At 43.7% G+C, this 22,539-nt stretch overlaps 1 protein-coding gene across 6 annotated transcripts; it reads left to right on the forward strand.

Annotated features, from left to right (window-relative positions):
• Nucleotides 1–42: 42 nt before the first annotated feature.
• plcd3a (phospholipase C, delta 3a) lies at nucleotides 43–21,752 on the forward strand. Of its 6 annotated transcripts, none has more exons than XM_035615164.2 (16): nucleotides 43–148; nucleotides 2,632–2,739; nucleotides 12,047–12,214; nucleotides 14,686–14,914; nucleotides 15,848–15,977; nucleotides 16,516–16,741; nucleotides 17,573–17,774; nucleotides 17,906–18,050; nucleotides 18,232–18,384; nucleotides 18,521–18,673; nucleotides 18,762–18,912; nucleotides 19,055–19,171; nucleotides 19,425–19,603; nucleotides 19,701–19,836; nucleotides 20,086–20,235; nucleotides 20,322–21,752. In XM_035615164.2, exons 3-16 carry the CDS (start codon nucleotides 12,076–12,078, stop codon nucleotides 20,462–20,464), a joined length of 2,253 nt encoding a protein of 750 aa, XP_035471057.1. In that variant the 5' UTR covers nucleotides 43–148; nucleotides 2,632–2,739; nucleotides 12,047–12,075; the 3' UTR covers nucleotides 20,465–21,752. The 6 variants fall into 6 exon arrangements, with proteins under 6 accessions (XP_035471057.1, XP_035471058.1, XP_035471056.1 ...); XM_035615165.2 differs by having other exon boundaries at nucleotides 60–77; XM_035615163.2 differs by lacking the exon at nucleotides 43–148 and adding an exon at nucleotides 164–290.
• Nucleotides 21,753–22,539: the final 787 nt, after the last annotated feature.

Below are 22,539 nucleotides of genomic sequence, written 5' to 3' on the forward strand. Positions count from 1 at the left end.
TAGTCCTCTTTGTATGTTCCACATTAATAAAATAAGTAAATCCTGCCAATTTTTCGACATGCAACTATCTGCCAAGTGTGAGTGGCGTGGAAATGGCCCGGCGTTTGTGCCACTTGTGCCATGAAACGTATCGATATATAAATATTCGGTGTGTATCTGCGGAGGGATACGGTGTGTGGGGGCCGGGGCGGGGGCGGCTCGGCAGAGCTCTGGAGTCGGCGTAAACAGAATGACAGTTATTGTCGAGTTGCCGATGCGAGCGCAGCGCAGAGCCCCTCGTTGTTAACAGGGTGGGTCAGGCGATCGCACACTCGCACAATAATCCTGTTATCAATGGTGTAGATCATTTTGGGAGTTTTCTGGCTTTTCTCTCTTCGACTCGTGCTCTAGATTATACAGTGTCCGTTTACTCTTGTGGTGTCGTGTGAAACAGCTAAAGATAAGCTAGCCAGCTAACGTTAGCCAAACGATAACGTTAGTTAGCAGTGTGTGGTACACGCCCAAGTTAAACACTAAATAAATCCATATAAGTGCGAAGCCACCACGACCATTAATGAACTTAACGTCCGACAAGATATTGTTCCAAAGCAAATAGCGTGAATTCAGGAGAAGTGCTGCGCAAACGCCATACTTGTTCGTGAAGCTAGGCTAGCTAACGCTAACTATCTTACGCCACCGCGTAGCGTCTGTGAGTTAATTATTTACCGGTCGTTTATTCAACAAACCGCGTGTAGCCCTTTTTTTAATTGCAACTCTGATGTTGCTGTGAACATACAACAAAGTAAACGATGAATACATTAACTACAGAAAGGGCTAACGTTAGCCATCTGCTAACTAGGCCCCGTGTGTTTACCCTGGGTGCGTGTAATTGCTGGAGAGCAACGTTTCACCTAGAGAGTTTTTCCATTACAGAATTAGGATTTATGTCAAACCTTTGTATTTTGACTTTCTGTCGGAACAATATGAGCCACGTTCCGTGAAATAAATATTTGATCACTTTTAGAAACAGACGTTCATCTCATTAATCCGTGATGGGAACCCCCTCGATGAACTAGTTCAGTTTCAGGAAGTAGACGGATCCCGGATCTTGCAAGGGGCAGCTCTGCAGCTTTCACCTAGTTAACGGCTGGTTAACCAACTAACCTAGTTTCATTTTAAACACCAAACTAGCAATGTGCTTAAATATCGTCCATATACCTTCTTTATAACTGTTGTGGAAAAATAAACTGCTGTTTAAAAAAAAAATTGACAATCTTGTTATGGAATATAAACAGCTTAAGATGTTTTTATTATGTATTAATATGTTTTATTGTACATTTTTAACATGGACATATGGAAGGACCGCTTTCACACTCAGGGGTAGTTAAGTACACCGACCTTATCTTTAACAGAGTGCTTACTTTCCTCAGTTTTCACCCAGCTCTGTGCATCATTAGTTAGTTAGGGGGTTGCTCAGTCTGTGACCTCTTATGGGTGGGTGCAGGGGTCTCACTAACTAACTAACTAACACTCTGCTTGTGAAGACCAGGGATCCTGGTGGCATCAAACAACACAGGCCCACTGTTTCTACTAATAGACGCGGGCAGAGTTTCAAGCCCTGGCAAATGGGCAAGCCGGGTCCTTTTGAGGAAGAGAGGGTGACACGTTCCCCCGTTAATATGAAACCTAACGACTGCAGAGAGAGAGATTGAGAAATGAACACCCGAGGCCGAGTGGCTCCCGTCTTACTCAAAATCGGGGCGGCGCAGCCACGGACCCAGAGCTGCTGCTGCCTCAATCACAGCTTGCGAGGATTAGTAGCAGGCATGACTTAATCTCTCACCCTGGTTCCAACGTAGTCGTCGCTGCAATCGAGAAGAGATGGAAGGACGGACATTGTGTTAGGCCCACGCATTGGCCTTGAAGTGTAAATTTAAGCACTGGCTGATGAATCCATCCGTGCACGAGAGGGCTATGCATTTCTTTTTAGATTTCCATGAAGGCAGCAGGTCCGGTCAGATTTGTGTTATTTTTGCAAGAGAGTTGGAAATACCAGATACCTGAGCTGCATTAAATGACTGACTAAAGGAAACATATTACTTCAAGCACACTCCACCCACCCCACCTAACCTGTTTTTATTTCTTCTTGTATTTGTGTGTGCTCACAATTCCATGTGTGGATGCCTGTGGATTAGGGGATGATCACATTTTATATCCCACCATTGACAGGACCAGCTCCAGACCACCTAGCTATGAGCCCTGCCAACTCTCTCCTCTCTATCATAACTCCATTACAAAGACATAATCAAGTTTCCAGCCAGTGCTCTGGCACTGTGGGCACCTCGCCATCTCGCCACGGAAAAAAGGAAGAAAACAATTTGCGCCTAGATTCCCCCCCTTGCCACAGATCCATGTAGACACATGCACAGATATCTGGCAGCAGAAGATGAATTTGACATTACACAATTGATTGTTATTGTTGTTGAGATTCTAGCAGTTCCATCAAACAACCATCAGGGGGCGCTGTTACATCATTTAATTGGCAATGAAGTGGATATTTTTTATTCTTTGCATGTGCCCCTGTAACCAATACCTCTTCAGAGAAAAGGCATTTATTCATCCTGATTTGTTTTTCAAAACTCTCTGATACAGTCGGTGGCCCCCAAGGACCCTCATGTGTTTCTTACCTCACCTGGAGGGCAGATGGTCTGTGACCTCCCAACAGTAGGCGTCAATACACAGACAACCGCCCAGACACTCGTGAGTACACAGAAAGTCACATTGTCAACTGTTCCTTCCTCCTTTATGGAGTTGATGCCTTTTATTCAACACTACCCTCCAAATTTAAAATGGATATGTGCATCTTTACCTTCATGTTTTTACCTTTTTAGATCTTGCATGGTAAAATATTGTTTAATGCTAGAATATATTAAAAACAAGGAGAATTAAAACATATTTAATGATGAGTGATCGTATATTATTCTGTAGTGAATCTCTGTTTGGACATTTTCATGCTGAAAGCCACAAAGACATCTATTTAAATAGAACAGAACCCTGTTATTGTCATTCCACATGTAAAACTGTACAGCGAAATTTCTTAAATTTTTCCCACTGGTGCATTTGCATAGCAAGCATACATTCACTTCAAAAGAACAGTGAGTGAAAAGAACATGTATAACATTATATAAATAGAAGTATATAACAAATGTCTCTGTTGATTGAGCATAACACCTAAACAGAAAAAGAGAAAAGTATATTAGCTGTATTATTATTTCTTAAACAATCTATGGTACTAAACCAAATGTACAACTTTTCACAGGTCTAGATGTGATGATCTAGATGTGCTCAATGAGCTTTGACAAGTTTTGATAAAGGTGTCTGCAGGTACTAAACGTGTGCAGCAGGGGGACTTCGTCGGTGTTATTAGTTGGCCAAGGGGTCAGGAAGAGGCGGGGTGGGGTGCGTAAAGTGCGCGCCTGGTTTTGGAGTCCGATTACGCACGAGCATGGAGAGCAGCGCCGGGGAGGGACTTCTGTACATGTGGAAAAGGAATAACGGTTGCGCTGGACTGCTCGGGGTCTTTCAGGCGCAGCACAATTCCACGTTTGCGCGAGGAACACCTGCACCCGCAGACCTGGTGCTTTTTACCACGAGTCAGGCCTTATTGCGCACTGGGGTCGCATAGCATTTAATAATGTTAGGCAGCGGCAAGTCACCGGCCACCGGTCCCGGGGAGCCGAGGAGTAAAGTGGCCGAGAAGACCACGATGGACCCCATCAGGAGGCTCGGTAAGGAATCCTGCAAACTTTTTATGCGCAAGTTTTGCGGCAGAGCCTGAGGTAAAAGAAAACAAAAAAACAAAAAAAAAACATCATCATATACAAAGACATGGAGAAATACATATTCATAGCTGTTGAGAGAGATGGTTATTTTCTTGTGGTATTCACCTCAGTGTTCACATGGCATTCTTGATATGTACTTATGAGTTTAAAGGGATTTTAGTCATATTTGTATTTTTAATTTTCACATATCGCTGTAGCATGGAGATATCTCTTGTATTTAGTAGTGATAAAGAGTCTTTTATAACGGTATTTATTATACTGTTTGTAATCATTATCATTGCTATGATATTTTACTAAGTACTGATATTTGATATCAGTATGTGCATCCTTTGAAAAAACATATTACTTACTTTCTTTGCTACATAATGATTCATCTGATACAGTGTAAAGCAGATGAACAGTAGCTTTCATTCAAAATGATTGAGTTTGCTGGTAATCATCAGTATTTCGGAGTGTCAGCTCATACACACACCGACACACCAAACATAGCCGAAGGGGACTGTGTGTGTGTGTGTGTGTGTGTGTGTGTGTGTGTGTGTGTGTGTGTGTGTGGGAGTATGCTTAACGTGATTGTGTGTTTATGAAGAGCTGAACTCCTCACTGGCCCGCCGCCGGAGTGTTCCAGGCAGGCTCCTCACCCGTTCCCATCCCACACTGCCCACTCCCCTCTCAGTCCAGCAGTGTCAGGCCGATGCCCCTTCGCACAAGCCCACTTAAGCAATGGTCACTCCTCGCCCAAAATAGACACCTGCTGAGCAGCAACACAGCACCTGTCAGAATCTCTGAAAGACCCTGGTTGACATGAAATCTGGACCACTGTTGAAGCTGTGCATGCCATTTGACCTATTTATACCCAACATGTTAAATGGGGTCACGGCAAATAATGAAGTGTAAAATTAACAAAGTTATTTGGCAGGTTTACAATGTGAATTAAATAGCCCAAGATTGAAAAATCTATTTATTTAATAAATATAAGGACTTCTGAGAAGTGGGACTTCTCAAAAGTGAATACAGAAGTTCGGAATAACAAATATTTCAAATGTATTAATTTCCCCAGGGGCCTCAGAAGGCCTTGACAACAACAACAACAGAACATTGAATCCGAACATTGGATAACAATACTTTTATCTACTTTATCAGAGCTGCCTGTCTCTGAGAATCTTATCTTTTTTTCATCTTAAAAAAAACATCTTTAAGCCTACGACAAATTGATGGAGCCAGAAGATTCCCATAGTAGAAGAATCCTGCACTTGCCAAAAGAGAAGGTAAAGGCTAAATTGTCCGGCTATGAAGAATTGAAAGAAATAAAGACCCCGACTATCAGATCTTTATCACCGATTCCAAAAACCCTTCTCAATAAGATCATGAAATAATCCCTCTAGAATTTAAGTTGTCTGGGACTAAAGAAAAACATACAGCTCAGGTTGCAAGAGGAAGCCTGACATCTGTCACATTGGTCTGCAATATTTATATAGATTTTAGATGGTTGAGAGTTTGAAAAGTGAACTCTGCGTAATACCGTGACTTGTTTAATTTGTAATATTACACGAGGTGTACCAGATGAGTTCCAGCCCTGGAAGTCTGCCGTGATCTGAATGACCAAGGGAAATTAACAGAATAGAAAGAGGGAAAAGTATGAGTCGCAGTGATCCCTTGATATATAAATGGATTATCGGATTGTTTATGTATCAAAGCCATGGATTTATAGGATAGCATTCACTTATAACCTGAGAGGGAGCCAAGTCTCTTGTGGCACGGACGAACACGAGTGGGTGGATCTGATTTATATAGAAGTAAGTCATCTGCATAAAGTGACGATTTCAGTCCAGGAGATTTTGTGGAAAAGAGGTAAAGATCTTAATGTAATTGACAGAGGTTCAATAACCTGGTGGTGAAGAAGAAAAGAGGACATTCCTGCCTAGTGTCACTTTGTAAACACTGGCTTGGGGAGAGAGTGTAAAGAATCTCCGATCCAAATCCAAAATTACGTAAAGATAATTCCACTCGATCCACTTGAATGTTGTCTCTGCATTAAGCTAAAAAAAATACCAACTTCAGGGCTTTGAGACAAATGTTTGAAGATAATCACAGATAGTGATTACTTCACCTTTTGATGCAGCCATTCTGATCCTCCAATTTAATAACTGGGTGAATCTCTTCAAGATATAGACAGGTGCATTGAGCATCAACAACAGCGGTGAAAGGGTCAATAGTCGTATCCATAATTTCACATTAAAACAACTTCCGCCCAAAATTTTCTCAAAAATCCAACAAATAATAATTTTTTTACATTAAATATAACTTTGTAATAACAACTGATTGCCCTCTTTCTTCTCTTTAACAGATTTCCAGTGTTTATTTTGGCATTCAGATCATAAAAATCCTGCTCCAAAGGTTTAATTCACGAGAGCTGGACTCCTGCTCCTGATCCCTAATGGTTATACAGCAGCGTGTGTGTGTTTGTGTGTGTGTGTGTGTGTCCGTGCGTGTGTGTGCAGGGATCCTTGACACAGCTGACTATGTTGAAACTGTGACACTTTGCCTAAACTTGTTAAGGCATTATTGATGCTCGCAGTTATGAAACCGTATCCTGCACCCGAAAATGTAATAGGCAACTGTCAGCGCTATATTTGAGCATTCCTCTAATACTGACTAATGAAGCCAGCAAGGTCACCCCCCCCCCCCCCCCAGACCCCCTACCGCCACGTGTCGTCATAAATCAGTCTGGTGGCCTTCAACCCAGTGTGTCTTTGCGGCTCTTAAATCCTTACTTACATCAAACGGGAAAACACCACATAGTCCCGTCGTACAGACTTTACTAATGTGTGTTCAGAGGTTTTTGTGTCATGTGGTGTCACGGGACTAGTCCCGCTTGTTTCTTCAGAGATTTCCCATATATTATAAGCCCCTTTTCCTTGAGATAAACGTGACCTGTGTGAGCCCGGGATTTGTTAGTTTTCAGATAATCCATGTTCGAATCAGACAAGTGCATTTGGATAAATATATTCGTTGCCTCTTACGTCCCCGGGGGGGGGGTTGATTTCAGAGAGAGTCCGAGGCTGTTGGCAGCGGGAGACAAGCAATTAGTTTGTGTTAGAACAAGCAGCTAGTGTTTTCTACGCTCAGGATTTAAGCATTCATGACAAATCTCTAATTAAAATATCGACATTTCTGTTTTTAGTTTTATAACAGTTTGTTCATACGCGCTCTGGGATCTAATAGAGTGCATATTTTTCTGTGGCCAATATCTTGGTTTTATATTTAGATTTTTATGGGAGTAATAACCATTCCCTATCACAGATTGTTGTGATATAGCTTTAGTTTCCTCATTGTTTTTATGGACTCCTCTCTGTGTGGTCATATCTCGCTCATTAAGGAGCTGATAAATGATGAAACATAACTCTTGAAAGACAAAGAGAATGAGCTTGTTTTCATGTTCAGCTCTGTGCTGCCCAAATAAAAAACGTTGGCTGTAATTCAGCAGTTCAAAATAACACTCAGTTTGCGTCTGATCCTTTTTTTTTTTGGAACGAATCTGTCCTCAGATCAGCCGATGCCGCGGAGAGTCACAACACCAAATCATCTTTTGACGATCTGTTTGGAACGTCAATGCTTTTGTTGCGGACCGGAGCTCTTCTCGAGAGAGGTAGACTTGTCACCTGACCCGTCCCCTGGGGACAGCTGTAGGACTGAATTGAGAAAAACTTTTATTGAGCCGCCATCCATATCGCATTAACGTCGACACCGTAACTTGTCTATCTTTATGCCAGTGTACAATCTCGCTCGCCGGCTTTCCCGACGGTTGTAATGCTGTGAGAAATGTGAACCGTGTCACACGGGGAGCTGGTATGTGGGCCCGAGTGAAGAGGTCTCATGCAGACACAAGCTGATTTGGTTATTTTCTTTCTGATCTTCCTCTCAGTTTGGAAGCTTCCCTGCCGCTCACGTGTCAACACACCCCTTGGAGAAATATGCCATATTGGATTCATTTGGGTGTTTATTGTTTTCTCACTGCTGATCCAGCAGAAGCCGTTTTTGTTCATAACCAGGTGTTCACAATAACACCTTTTTTTTTTGTGGTTTGGCTTTAGGAATGGCAACTTCAGTCTCTAGGTCCGTGGTTCTGATTGAAACAGGTCATTAACTATTAGATGTAGTGTCATTAAAGGAGACATATTGTGATTTTACAACTTTTCCCTTCCCTGTCGTGTGTTAAAGGTTTTTTGTGGATATAAAAGATCTGCAAAGTCAAAAAGCCCAAAGATCCTCCACCCGACAGAAAACACTCTGCTCCCAAGCTCCTGAAAGGCCTTGTCAGTAGTCCGGCCCATGTTTGAAGTGCATGGCCTGTCTAGCGGCTAGCGTGGTGCGCCCCCAAACAAAGCAAGGTAAAGCGAGAAACGGAGGCCGACACTTCCTACATGCGCCGCTGGTGTCGGCTGAGCAATCGCTACAGAGTGGATCAGCTGGCCGACCAGAGCAGGCTGGGATTCGGAGTCAGAGGCTAAAAAACAAGTGTTTCAGACAGAGGCTGCAAAGACGAGCTGCAGTAATGGACATTCTGAGGAAGCCCATGTGTTTGTGAACATTAGAGCATGTACACCTTCTCAAGTAATGAAATTTAGGAGCCTGAATATGAGCATAATATGTCTCCTTTAAAGATTTGTTATGACATTCATGGTCCCCAGAAAATAAATGCCGTTTTCCTGTATCTGTGTAAAATACCGCAACATTAACTTGATTGATCGGCACAAATTGTTTCACAGACGTTCATATTTCCCATATGATTGCCCTGCTCGGCAATGTGTCAACAGCTGTTTAATGTGTTGTCACGAAATCTGGTAGGGGCCTACATCATTTTGGATAAATTCTAACTACTTTGGGGTAATTCCGGTAATACGTGCGAAACGCATTCCGTCAGCCTCAGATGGTCGTTTTGTTAAATGGCTAATTAGAAAAGGATGGAAATGGAAAACATGTGTTGCCATCGCCATCGATAGCATGTTAGCACTCTGTGCGCACCATCTTCAGATCAAATGTTAAATTCGTCCAGTATTGGTTTACATCCAAATGCCCTCAACATGACCGATCGGCCTCAGCAGAACTCTGTTGCTTGCACATTGTTAGCATGCTAAAATGCTAAACTCACACGGGAAACATCATCGTGCACGCTGACATTGGCATTAGCAAGGATCTGTGTCTGAGCAAAACCCCACAGAGCAGCATTGTTTTTGCCCAGTGCCGTGTTGAAAGGGTTGCATTAGAAATACCATCAGCGTGGTTGCTAACCAGTCGGCGTGCAGGGCCTTGAAGGGGATGTCAACAAGATTTTCTGCAGGACACAATGAAAAAGACAAACTGGGTGCAGCTCTCTAAGCCTGAAGAATCATCCCCATCCCTTCATTTTTTTGGCACAGTTCTGACGAGGCGTTCACGGGCATGCCGTTGTGTGCCAAAAAGAGAAACGCGAAGTAAGCTGTGTTTGCCCACACTTGCGAGACGTGCGCTCACTTGTTCACGTCTCGGTTTAGGTATTAAAGCGATGCAAGCAAGAATGCGGTCAGGCAATAATAAAAGGTGGAACGGTGGGTGGGTTGAGATGGAGGCGGTCGAGGCAGTTTGGGCAGCTGAGCGTGGCCAATGACCGGCAGTTAATCAGGTCCTTGTGCTGCGCTTGTGGGAATGACTTGCATGAGGTAACAGCTTGGGGGGAAAAAAACATAGTTGTTATGGATGGAGGGCTGGTAGGGGGGGGTTTCTTTTGTGTTCGACCCTGACGGGGAGAGAGAGTCTCGGCTTCACCCAGTTTGTTTCTGGTTGCCGTGGGGAGGAGGAGGAGGAGGAGGAGGGAGGAGTTGAAAGCAGTTTCTGTTGTGCTGTAGCTTTGGGTGCCCTCCGAGGAACAGCCAAGCCAGTTGGCACCGACAGTATGGGAAACGAGAGAGAAAGTATTCCAACTGTGCCTGGACACATCTTTAGAGGTGAGCAAAAGAGACGAGAGAAGAAGAATCTGACCAGAGTGAGAGTTTGCTTGGACCTCCTCTTTTGAAACAGCTCTGTGAGAGGCCCCCAACTCACCCCCTTTCAATTGAAGCAATGAGGCTTGGCTGAATGTGCCTCATGAACACTTGCATTATTTTGTCATGAGCTTCTAATCAGTTTGTTGTAACGCAGATTCCTGCTGCAAGTTTTGCCTCACATTTTACACCATCACGCAAAACGTGATTTGGCATTTAGCAGAACCTTCAGCCCTGAATGTTTGATTATTTTTTTACACTCATTTATTCTGAATACATGCAGACCTGTCCTTGATAAAGAAAAAAAGATTCCCAGGGGACCATTGTAACCTCGCTCATTTGCTGAAAACGTTCTGCTATGAAATTATATCGGTAAATTTAGTACAAGGAATCTCGTAAAGAATGGCTTCTTCATTAAGATAGTAAACACACCAAGTCTTAAGATGAATAATACATCACCATAAGAAGATTAATCAGGACATATTTTAATAATTGATTCATCACTTTAGTGATTTTCCTTTTGCAAAAAAATCTAAATATTCATTGGTCCCAGCTTCATAGTTGAGATGATTTTTTCTCCCTCTGTTTCATATTATGTAACTAAATATCTTTGGATTTCGGAGTGCTTGTCAGACAAAACAAGCAATTGGAAAATGTCATATTGGGCTTACAGGAAATTTTTGTTTGATAAATATTTAAGATAAAAGGATTTTTTTTGTTGCAGCCTAAAAAGGCAACATGCCACCACAAGTGGAGTTGTACTTCATTCCTCAGTTGAATCTGGTTTGAAAGATCACGTAGGTTTTTACCTCAACGACGTGTGGAGTTCGTACAATAAAATGTCCACTTGGCCTTATTGGATTGTACCATGAACTTTTGGATGTGGAGTCACAGAAACAGCTGTGTCAACTCACCATGGTCCAAAATCAACAGCAGCTTTGGACTTGAGCTGCCGGTAACGATTGTTTTCATCTGCAGATTAATCTATGAAGTGGCTGATTGATAAAATGTCAGAGAAGTGTAAAATCCATCGCAATTTCCTAGATGTAAATGAGGCATTCATGGGACATTTGCCATTTCGTTTACAATAATGAAAATAAAAAGCCCCCCCCCCCCCAAAAAAATCTATCATTATAATAATTATTGCCGATTAATTTTCTCATCATTGACTTATAGCATTATTTAACTTGTTGTTTCAGCTTTACTTTGGACCCTATTTAGTTTGAATCAAAACCAGTTCAAGTGACAATGGCTTCGTCCTTTCAAAAGAATTTTTTCTTATGCAAACATTTGCCTTTGTGATGGATCACGCTGTAAAACCTTACAGCTCATGCACCAGTCCACATGACTGAGCTTTAACTCGCTAAACTGTGCGTTCCATATACATCCCTTTGGCTCATAGCTTTCATCTTTTACTTTTTGCCTCGTTCCTTTCAACGCTCACATCAAATAAAGCCGGTGCCTCCGTTCGGAGCCTTTGCATTTTTTTCCAAGCAACTGTGATTGTGCCAAAGACGCATTTGATTAGATTTCCATGGATGGTAAAGCTATAAAGAGAACGAGTGTGAGCCTTGTAACTGTTGTAACAGCCTCATGTTCTGCCGTCTGCTGGCCGGCTCCTGCGCCAAGAGAAAAATAAATCATCAAATTACCATCCCCATATTACACTTACAGTATGGTAATCGTTGTTCTAGACTGGAAGAAAACTCTTGCTAAAACATAGAGGCCACTTTTTAACACAAACCCTGACAGCTCCGCACACGCTGCTAAATCACTGGTCATTTTCTCAGATGTTTGTATGTGAAACACAAACTCAGGTTTATGGTATAAGCAGAAAAGTGTTGACTATAAATGTGACGTATAAGCTTGACAAATACAGTCAACAAGGTTTTGTTTTCAGGGGGGAGTGTCGCCGTTGAATAAGAGTAAGTCATCAACACCCACTGCTGGGTTTTTAAATCATGCAAAAAAAAAAGTAACCATGAAGTTTTGGTTGAGGGGCATTCAAATGAAATGTCTGCCACCAACTTCCAGGTATAAAGGTCTAAGCTTCTTATCAACCTTGTCGGACATATAATTATATGTCACCACAATAAAACAGGGCCTCAGTGGAACTGTTACACATTGTGAAACGGAATGACTCTTTATTCTTTATATTAAAACTTCCCCTTTTGTTTTTTTGTGTGTGTGTGTGTGTTCTTTCTCCAGGGCTCCTGGACAACGAGGACATACACCTGATGATGCAGGGCTCCCACATGGTGAAAGTTCGCTCCCCCAGGTGGCAGAAGAGCCGAAACCTGCGGCTGCTGGAGGACGGACTCACCGTATGGTGCGAGTCCACCAAGAGCTCCCGCAAAGCCAAAGCCCAGCAGACATGTAAGTGTGACCCCCCCCCCCCTCCGGACTAATGGACAGTAGTTTTGAGAAGTGAGGAGGTTCAAAGCGGCAAAGGGAATTACTCCTCACAACATAGGAAGCTGCTTAAGCAATATCAGATAAAGGAGAAAAAGGTTTTTGCATGGAAGGAAAGTTACAGAACGGAAAGTTATTTTCAGATCGGCAGCGCCCTGCAATAATGCAGACAATGATGTGAGTCAGTCTCTGAACTCTGAGCTGTTTTAACTTGGCTCAATATCCTGCCAGCAATATCCTCTACTTTCCCTGCTTGTTTCCTTGGTAATGTACCAATTCAAAAACAACAAATACCCCAGACTTGTATAGATACACAGATACAATATTCTGGGTCACTTGGGTTCACAAAATTATGTTATTTGATTAAAAACTAAATTTTCACATCATTTTGCAGAATTATCATGACAATATTTATTTATAAAAATATTTCAGGGTTTTGTTTTTGACATAGTACGCTGATCAAGTGAACGCTGTATGAAGAAATCCTTCTTTTTTGGAGTTATCATGTTGTCTTTGAAATTGACATTGGGGGAAAAAACAATGCTTGTTGTAAATGGATTTGACCTTTGATTTTCTCATCTTCTCAGTCGGCGTTTGACAATGTGACAGTGTTTTCTGTTCAGTCAGACGTCTGTGGGCGGGGCACTTTCTCAGTGGGCGTCGCCACTGTCCAGCTGACGAGCGAGAGGACTCCTGTCTCACTCCTGTCCCTCTCTCGGAATAATCTTCTGACCGACTTAAAGACAGTCACTAACCTAAGCATCAGGCAGGAGGCAAACAACACAAATATACATTTGTATTGTTATTGTCAGTAAGAGTTATTTCTCTTACTGACAATGACTCTCGATTTCAGGACTCTCCCAATATGTTTAACTATTAATTTTCAACTGCACAATAGCTATAAATGTCTTATCAATCTGAGGTATGCCAACGTGACAGGGCAACAAATGTCTGGAAGAGTAAATAAAACAGAAAGACTGAGACTTAACAATGAACAAGACAAACAATATAACAATAGAAATGCTGAGAACAAATCAGAGTTTTTTTAAACCTCAACAGAGACGATTTCCCGTCCTCAATTTTTTTCTTTGTTGACACAGCAGAGGTATTCAAACAAAAGAGGTTAATAACCTCTACGGAATACGTGCAAGGACATTTATTAATCTTGGAGTTGCGTTGCATTTCAAATATTTGCAGCTACATTTCCCCTCTTGAAATAAGAGATTTACTGGAAGCGGGCTAAAGCCTCTTTTATTTTTTCCCTTGTTGACGAACCTTTAGCTCTCTGTCCTGATGTTGGAATGCACTTAAATGCTAACCCCCCTTTAACCTTAGCGTAGTGGGTGGGTGGGTTCAGTGGGTGGTGGTGAAGGCCATCTTCATTGTGCCGCAGCCGTGGCCCGGAATAGATACAGTGGTGGTTGAGTTGCAGCACGTAACACATTCTCACAATGATGACGACGAGCTATGCGAGGGCAGGGTGACCACCTCTGGTATCGCCACATGCGGGCAGAGCTGCTGCCGAGCATATCCGTGCGTCGTTGTGTGAGTCCCTGGATGGAGTCTTGGCTTGGTTCCCCTTTTCCAAACCCCCCCGGCACGTCTCCAGGTCCAGCGCGATCTGACGCCCGCGGTCCGGTGCGTGCGTCTCATGCTCAAAAGCTCCTGGCATCGAATGCATCCAACACTGTTGAACTTCAGCTTTTTTCTTCTCTGCACATACATGCCACTTCTGCCGCGTCTCTGGGATATAACACAACGGAGGAATGTGGAGTAATTTTGAAGAGGTGGACAGCAGAGGCCTTTTACGACCTCCAGCGAGAGAAAGAAGCCATTGTTCGTTGCGTGAACGAGAAGAAAACACACACAAAAAAAAACATGGATCACATCCACGATCCAGAACCAGTTGTGTCAGCAGCTGCTGCAGTGATCCTGAAATGATTTCCACAGAAAGACTCAGGAGACCCAGAGTTTTCAAAGCTTGTTCAAATCGTCGTCGTGGTGCGAAGATTAAGTCGGACACTCGAACGCACTTTGAATAGCCGCACCGAAGCCAAAGCATCCCACAGATGGATCATAGAACTTTTTAAAATTCACTCCCTGACGTCAGCATTTTTTTAAATTATTTTTTATTAATTCCAAACTCAATGCTGCAAATTATCCCTGTGCAGCTACTGGAGGTCCAGCTCTCCCTTGTTTCTCCATTTTTTGTGCTGTCAGACTCATAACGCTGCAGGTTGTGTGTTGCTGCGTTGTTATACTTTACAATGGCACTGCCATGTCACTCTGCTCGGCGGGATAAACGATTCCCTTGTAAACACCTCACACTTGACCTTTAGCTGCTTGGCTCCGTGCGTTGCCGTCCAGCCAAAGTCTGTGTTTACTCAACAACACCCCCCCCCCCCCCCCCCCCCCCCCTTCCCTTTCTCCTCCAGTTGCAGTGACGGAGGTGGAGTGCGTGCGCGAAGGCTGCAAGTCCGAGGCGCTGAGGCGGCTGGCCGGGTCGGTGCCGGAGAGCCGCTGCTTCACCGTGGTCTTCAGGGGCGCCAGGAAGAGCTTGGACCTGCTGTGCCCCTGCGAGGACGACGCCCGGCGCTGGGTGCGAGGCCTCCGCACCCTGAAGGAGCGCGTGGCCAACATGACCCAGAAGGAGAAACTAGACCAATATCCTGCCCCCAATTTTCCGAAATGTGCCAGAATAAATTTAGTGTAAGCTGAGGCAGCGTTTGCTGCGTTGACCGTCACATGTGCCGTCCCGCGTCCCACGGCATAGCTAAGGCGAGCGGTAATGACACGAGAGAAAAGCCCCGTCTAAATATAGTTCGGACCATCACTGTTAATTACAATCTCTCGCAGCCAGAGGATAATATGAGTGTAGGTATCAGGCAAGTCTCTTGTTGCTGTTGACGCTTTAGTGCAGTTTCAGTTTTACATAAAATTCATCTGGCAGATTCTTTTAATTACATTCCACCTGCGTAGAAACAAGAGCTTAGATCTCATTAAAATTCTAAAGGCCCCCCCTTCCAAACAAACCCTTTCAAAGTTGTTTATAGTATAATGAATTGCCACAATTTTAACACTTGGCTTTAGGTGCTAACAGAACAGTGTTTAACATTTTAAAAGAGTTCTCCACCATTTCATCATTGGCCCCATATTACAATGATGATTTACCATGGACAGATTTTATAGCATTCATATAGCATTACCAACAATGCAACTTTTTTTTTCCACATCTGCCATATGCACATTTGAATCAGTAAATATTTATGAGTAAAGCCATTAATCACAGGTACAGTACAGTGTCAAAGATTTACTGCCACACACTGAAGCAATATCCCCCTTCAAGTGGGCAGGGAAGGAAAGAAAAAATTCCTAGCCGGCAATAACAGCAAGCGTGTCTTGTCTCTCCTTGATGACATCATCCACATCAGGACGCATAATCCATCTAAGTATATAATATGAGAATCCAAAATTTGCAGTCCCTTTTCATGGCAGACACGTTGACCGTGTGTCGCAGTGGGTAAAGTACAGAGTGTAAATGATGAAATGAAGAAAAAAAAATTGTGCTCGTTTTGCCCCTTGACTTGATGTCTGCACTTGGATCCGAGGCTACCTGAGGCGAGCGGATCAGAACCAAGACGGCAAGATGAGCTACGACGAAGTCAAGCGGCTGCTGCAGATGATCAACATTGACCTGAGTGAGCACTACGCCCGCTCGCTGTTCAAGGTCAGGGTCACGTGAGTTGTCAGACAGTACCTGTTCAGTATCAACACCATGATTTAGTATGAGGTGTGTTCTGAAAGCGCGGCGGCGTAGAGGTGGTGATAGTTCTGCCAGTGAGGTGTAGAACTGACTGAGTCTGTGTTCGATCACCAAACCAAGCACCTCCACACCTCGTTTCCTCTCTCATATCTTCCCCACAACAAATCACCAGCCAGTTATATTTCTTTATTGCGGGGGATTACTCTCCTGCCATGGCCCTCAGCTCTCTTGTTGCGGCCGAGTTGTTGGTCTTTAATGCTCCTTCCCAACACTGAACCACCGCAGAGAACCATGTTTTCAATGTAAAGTGTGCACAGATGGGTTGAATTATTATGGAGATGCTTTTCCCCACAGGGGAATTTTAAGCCCTCCCCCCAAAAATGAAAGCACACTGTGTTGGATACGTGTCTATCTTTCTCTCTGTGGGGTCGATTGTTTATTTTTTATTTCGGTGTAAACTCATCCCCCCTCCCTCTCCCCCTCTCCGCCTCCTGTGTCCCAGAGGTGCGACCGATCCGGCGACGGCCGCCTGGATCACATAGAGATCGAGGAGTTCTGCAGGGAGCTGATGCGGCGGCCCGAGCTCGACGCCGTGTTCAGACACTACTCGAGCAACGGCTGCGTGCTCTCCACCGCCGAGCTGCGCGACTTCCTGGGAGACCAGGGCGAGGACGCCTCGCTGAACCACGCGCAGAGCCTCATAGTCGCCTATGAGCTCAACGACTGGGGTAGGTGCTGAGAGCAGAGGCATTATGGGATTTAAGGGGATGTTTTCATATAAACTCTGTAATTGTCCCTTTTTATGTTGTGTCCTGGTGGCGAAAATAGTCATTAAGCCTTCTCCCATGAAGGCGTTCGCAAATCTACAGTTAACACTGAGGCAACATCCTCTGCTCCAAAAACAAAGGGATGCACTTTATCTCACCAGCAGTGAGAGTGGTGTGTTTAAAGAAAAAATTAAATAGTTAGTATGACCAGTAATAGCCACCATACCTGAAATGAAAACGAATCGAATTAATTTGTTTTTTATTCTTCAAAGGATATAATATAAACAAGTTGAGTTGAGCTTTTATGAAACAAGTGACATAAAAGAAATAAGTTATGATCACTGAGAGAAAAATTGCGCAATTTTTTAAAATGAATTACTTCAACCTACAGTAAATAATGAAAAATTTGTGCTCAATGTTAAATTTCAAATGCCAACCTTTCAAATTATTTTCCAACTATCATAGTCTTGTTTGATTTTTTTTTTTTTTTAAATCCCTTTTAACAGGAAGAAACCTTGAACTGAACCAGACTCGGTGTCCCCCTCCTCTCATAGACATGAGAGGAGGGGGAGAGGGGGAGAGAGACTTAGGCCTAACTACAAGCTTTATCAAGTGTTAAGACTAACTTTAAACATAAAGAGGCCGTCGACCTCCTGAATCCAAACATGGATTGGGTAGCTGAAGCTTCCAGCTACTGTCCCTGTTTCAAACCCTGTATTTATACTCGTGACACTATTGCAAGTAAACCTGCTCAAAGATAAGTCAACCTGAAGGTGAACTGTCCGTTTGCAGCTCAGAAGAACCAGTTCATGACGCAGAACGGCTTCACCATGTACATGCTGTCGCTGGAGAACGACGTGTTCAACCCCGACCACGCCAGAGTCTGCCAAGACATGAGCCGGCCGCTGGCGCACTACTTCATCTCCTCGTCGCACAACACCTACCTCACCAAGGACCAAGTCACCGGCGCCAGCAGCACGGAGCCCTACATCAGGTTTGTTCATTGACGGAGTGACACCCCCTCCCCCAAGTCGACAGCCATCAACCAGCTCTTACCTACCCACGATGATTGCCGCCCCCTGCAGGCGTGGCGCGATATTAATGTTGTGTGTCTGTCGCTGCCAGGGCTCTGAATCAGGGCTGTCGCTGTGTGGAGCTGGACTGCTGGGACGGAGACAAGGGTGAGCCCGTCATCTACCATGGCCACACCCTCACCTCCAAGGTGCCCTTCAAGGAGGTCATTGAAACCATCGCCCAGTACGCCTTCAAGGTAAGAGGAACTTTATTTGTGTGCTAGTGAAGTAAGTGAGACAAACCCAGCTTCCTGACTTTTTTTCCTTGTGTTTACATGCTTGGCTCCTGGTCAATCTCTGCGGTATTTTAGTTTTTTGTTAGATCTAATTGCATTTTAATGGTTTGGCATGAGAGTTTTGCTGTGTTCCGCCCCACAGGCGTCCCCGTACCCAATAATACTGTCCTTGGAGAACCACTGTTCCGTGGAGCAGCAGGTCGTGATGGCTAAGCACCTCCGCGCCATCCTCGGCGGCAAACTGCTCACGAAGGCCCTCAGTAAAGACCCGCTGAAAGATCTGCCGTCTCCCGAGGTACAAAGCACGTTTACACACACACACACACACACACACACACACACACACACACACCGATGGATCTGTTTCCAAAGACCTCTGGATGTCTGTTTTTTCTAATGAAGTCATTTGTTTCCGATGGCCTTCGCTGCAGGAGCTGAAGGGGCGTATTCTGGTCAAGGGGAAGAAGCAGATTCCGCACCTCGGCCAGCTGGGCAAGACGGGCAGCAGCGCCAGCTTCTCGTCGAGCTCCGAGGACGAACTGGCCGTCGGCAACAAGAACGCGCCCAAGAAGGATCCCACCAAGGTCAGTTGAGGCAGACTCATCTTTAAGCGTCGAGGATGTGAATGTTTTGTCGATAATCGGCAAATTTTCTTTTGCCCTTCCTTCCCAGGTCTATTCCAAACTGAGCCCCGAGCTCTCAGAGCTGGTGGTGTACTGCAGGAGCGTCGCCTTCTGCGGGTTCGAGAACACTCCTGAAAAGCCGCCAAATGAAATGTCCTCCTTCTCTGAAAACGAAGCCATCAAGCTCATCAAGGACTCAGGTACAATGGTGGCAATAACTGCATACTTGGAGAGCGAAAAGATTTTCGTGACATCGATTTAACTGCAGCCAATTCTACAGAAAAATATAATCAGCCTCCAGTGTATCATGGCATGTTTTTTCCCCTCTCTTTTCATTTGCAGGAAAGCTTTTTGTAAGACACAACAGCAGGCAGCTGAGCCGGATCTACCCCTCCGGCCAGCGCCTCCAATCATCCAACTATGATCCCCAGGAAATGTGGAATGGTGGATGCCAGATGGGTTAGTTCTGCGTTCTGGAAGCTCGGATGCTTCTTCTGATGGAACCACATTAATGTCGATTTCATTTGACAAACAATGCGCAGTCAATTCAGGGTCAAAGAAACGTATACACTGACTCACATTTCTTCAGCTGCCTTCGCTGACTAATGGACAGTAATTCAAAGTTCACTCGTGCTGAGATGATTTTTCCGTTAGCATGTTTGTGAACAGGCTCGCTGCGTTTTACTGATGCCACTATTCGTGCCGGTTGCAGTGGCCCTGAACTTCCAGACGCCAGGAGAGCAGATGGACCTGAACCAGGGGCGCTTCCTTCCCAACGGTCGCTGTGGATACGTCCTCAAACCCGACTTCCTGTGCAGCCCCGCGTCCAACTTTAACCCAGAGATCACGGGAGGAGGCCCCGGACACATCCCCACCCAACTGACCATACGAGTGAGTGGTGACCTGTAGTGGATTCATGTTACCCAATGCAAATCTGAATCTCAGAATTTTGATGCACAAACTGACTGATTACGTTTTTGCCCGTCAGATCATATCTGCACAGCAGCTGCCAAAAATCAACACAGAGAAGGCGAGCTCCATCGTGGACCCACAAGTGCGGGTGGAAATTCACGGGGTGGATATTGATAATGCCAGTGACAGAACGCAGCGCATCGACAACAATGGTAATTATGAGATTTGATTAAAAGTAAAAAAACTTTTATTATTAGTTGCGTGGAGGTTTTAAGCAGAGCCATAAAAACATTTTTTATTTGTGAGCATGCGAGCATAAGAGGCGTTGTGATTCTGATTCTGGGCAGCGCAGATCTTTGACATTTTTGTGCAGGAGCTTTTCCTTTTCCTGCGCCATGATTAGTTTGTTTGGAAGGTTTCCCCCGGATGATCTATATACGGCTCTTGTGCGCCCTCTACAGGTTTCAACCCGCGCTGGGACTGTACCCTGAGCTTCCAGCTGCAGGTCCCCGATCTGGCCCTGGTGCGGTTTGTGGTGGAGGACCACGACCACACGGCCAAAAACGACTTTGTGGGGCAGTTCACTTTGCCTCTCACGAGCCTTCGCAGAGGTACTCATAAGGATATATGTTGTAAATCAGGCCATCACCGCTGTGCACTTTGCGTAATGAGTGTACTGTGTTTTCTCTTTTCTCAGGTTATCGACATGTTCACTTATTAAAGGCCGATGGTTCCAGCCTGTCCCCCGCCACGCTCTTCGTCCACGTCAAAGTGAGCCGCAAAGCTCTCCCCATGAAAAGTTTGTCCGAGCGCATGGCCCTCGCCAAAGGCATGGCATGAAGTGCGCCTGAGGCCAGACGGGAAAAGCTGCATTTTCTGACAACAAAGGAGCTCTGAATGTGAGGAGAGGGAGACTGGAAAGCTGCTGCTGCCGCCAGTCGGATCTCCCAGTCCACACCTGAAGTGGTCCAATTCACACTGAACCACTTCCCCCAATGCAGGAAGAATGATGGTGTTTATCAGAGATGGAAGAAGAAGCGTTGCTGGAACTGCCTCGAGCGGCATAATAAATCCATTTACACTGTGGGAGGATCTGGTCTTGTCAGTGCTGAGTGCTCTGGAAACAGGCCACTGAGGATCGGGTTAATGAAAAACACTGATATGGGACTCTTTACAAAATGAATCTAAACACTGATAGCCCTGATACTCATACATGTCTCATACAGTGAACAGGATGTTGGACAGAGTGAAAGATCATCTTTAATTATCTTTAATATATTTTAGATTCGAGAAATATTTTAACATTTTTTACATTTAACTGCTTTAACTTATAAAAATGAGGATGGTCGCAAAAATAGAACTTACTTAACTGAGGCTTTCTCATAGGTGCCCAAGCTTGACTAGATGTGATTAACAAAAGAAATGATGAATGTTGTTTTACCTCACTAATACAGATGTAATACTGTGTCGGTGAGTGTTCCGCAGATTGCGTTTTGAACAAATGTTACTTTTCACTTCTAATGTCTCTGAGGAGAAAGACTTTCTGTCAGTATTTTACTGAGACAAATGACTGGATATACAAGTATGTCCACAACTTACAAATGAACTTGAATTATTAACAGTATTAACTTGCAGATTCACTAATGTTTACTTATGCTCTTAAAAATGTTCATTCATTGCATTTGCTAAAGTGTGTTCAGTCAAATTGTGTTTGACCTTTTAACATATTTGCATGTTGCCTCTTTTTCTATTCACCATCCTTGTATTATCATTTTACTGTTATAGATTATTGTCCTTATTTTTACTTATATTTACATTGTGGTTAAACTCTTCTAACAACAATCTAATTCAACTAGCAATTAGTGTTTTATTTTTTAATACCCTTTTGAGGAGGTTCCCCTGATAATGATAAACTGGTGTCAGTCATGAAAGGTGCTGCACGTGAATTTACAGTAATGACAGCACATATGGATGGGTGTGTTTTCAATAACAATTCCTTCGTAGCAATTGGTGGATGAAATACGATTTCTGTTTTTTTTCCAGTGTTAAAGCTTAAGGCCTATGTTTTGACAAAGGCGGTTTACAATAGAAAATACTGTTTTTCATAAAAAGCACTAATTACACATCATCACCGTGTGAGTCCTTTTGTTGTTGTGTGAGACCCAGTGTGTGTGTGTGTGTGTGTGTGTGTGTGTGTGTGTGAGACTAGTTGAGGTTAGATTTAGGTGATGGTTTTAGTTGTGAGGCTAGTGAATGCATTATGTCCATGATTATGTCCTCACAATTATTAAAAAAAACGACCAATATCTGTGCATAAAGCTGAAATTAACCATTTACAAACCACCACTTTGAACGTAACCCTTTATGAATACTACCTTATTTATCCATTAATGTTAATAATATAGGGCTGCAACTAACGATTATTTTCATTGTCGATTATTTTCTCCATCGATCCATTAGTTGTTTGGTCCATAAAATGGTGAAAATGACGATCGTGTTTCCCCCAAAACCAAAAGATTATATTTTATTTTGTCCATGACAAAAAAAGATATTCAGTTAACTGTCACAGAGGAGCAAAGAAACCAGAACATAACCACATTTAAGAAGCTGAAATCAGACAATTTTGACTTAAAAAAATAAATAAAAACTACCTGAACCGATTAATCGATTATCAAAATAGCTGGCGATAAATTTGGTAGTCGAATAGTAATCGATTTACTGTTGCAGCTCCAAAATAATACACCTGCATAAATGCTGGACTACATACATATCCAGCCCCTCATGTGCTTCCTGTCGCTGTCTTAATTTGCCTGTTGGCCAACATGCAGGTCACGTGGCTCAAATAGTGTTTGAGTTTTTATGAGAGACATAATCGATAAAAAAAAAATATGTTTTACTCATTATCATTGGGTTTC

Source organism: Scophthalmus maximus, chromosome 17, assembly GCF_022379125.1.
Source record: "Scophthalmus maximus strain ysfricsl-2021 chromosome 17, ASM2237912v1, whole genome shotgun sequence".
In the NCBI taxonomy this organism is placed as follows: domain Eukaryota; kingdom Metazoa; phylum Chordata; class Actinopteri; order Pleuronectiformes; family Scophthalmidae; genus Scophthalmus; species Scophthalmus maximus.

What these genes read in the sequence shown, in the direction of transcription:
- plcd3a (XM_035615160.2), top strand. Translation starts at nt 3,674, where the DNA reads ATGTTAGGCAGCGGCAAGTCACCGGCCACCGGTCCCGGGGAGCCGAGG. An exon ending in CCAAGAAGGATCCCACCAAG is followed by an intron (nt 18,674 to 18,761) that starts GTCAGTTGAGGC and finishes CTTCCTTCCCAG; the next exon opens with GTCTATTCCAAACTGAGCCC. An exon ending in GCAGCGCATCGACAACAATG is followed by an intron (nt 19,837 to 20,085) that starts GTAATTATGAGA and finishes CGCCCTCTACAG; the next exon opens with GTTTCAACCCGCGCTGGGAC.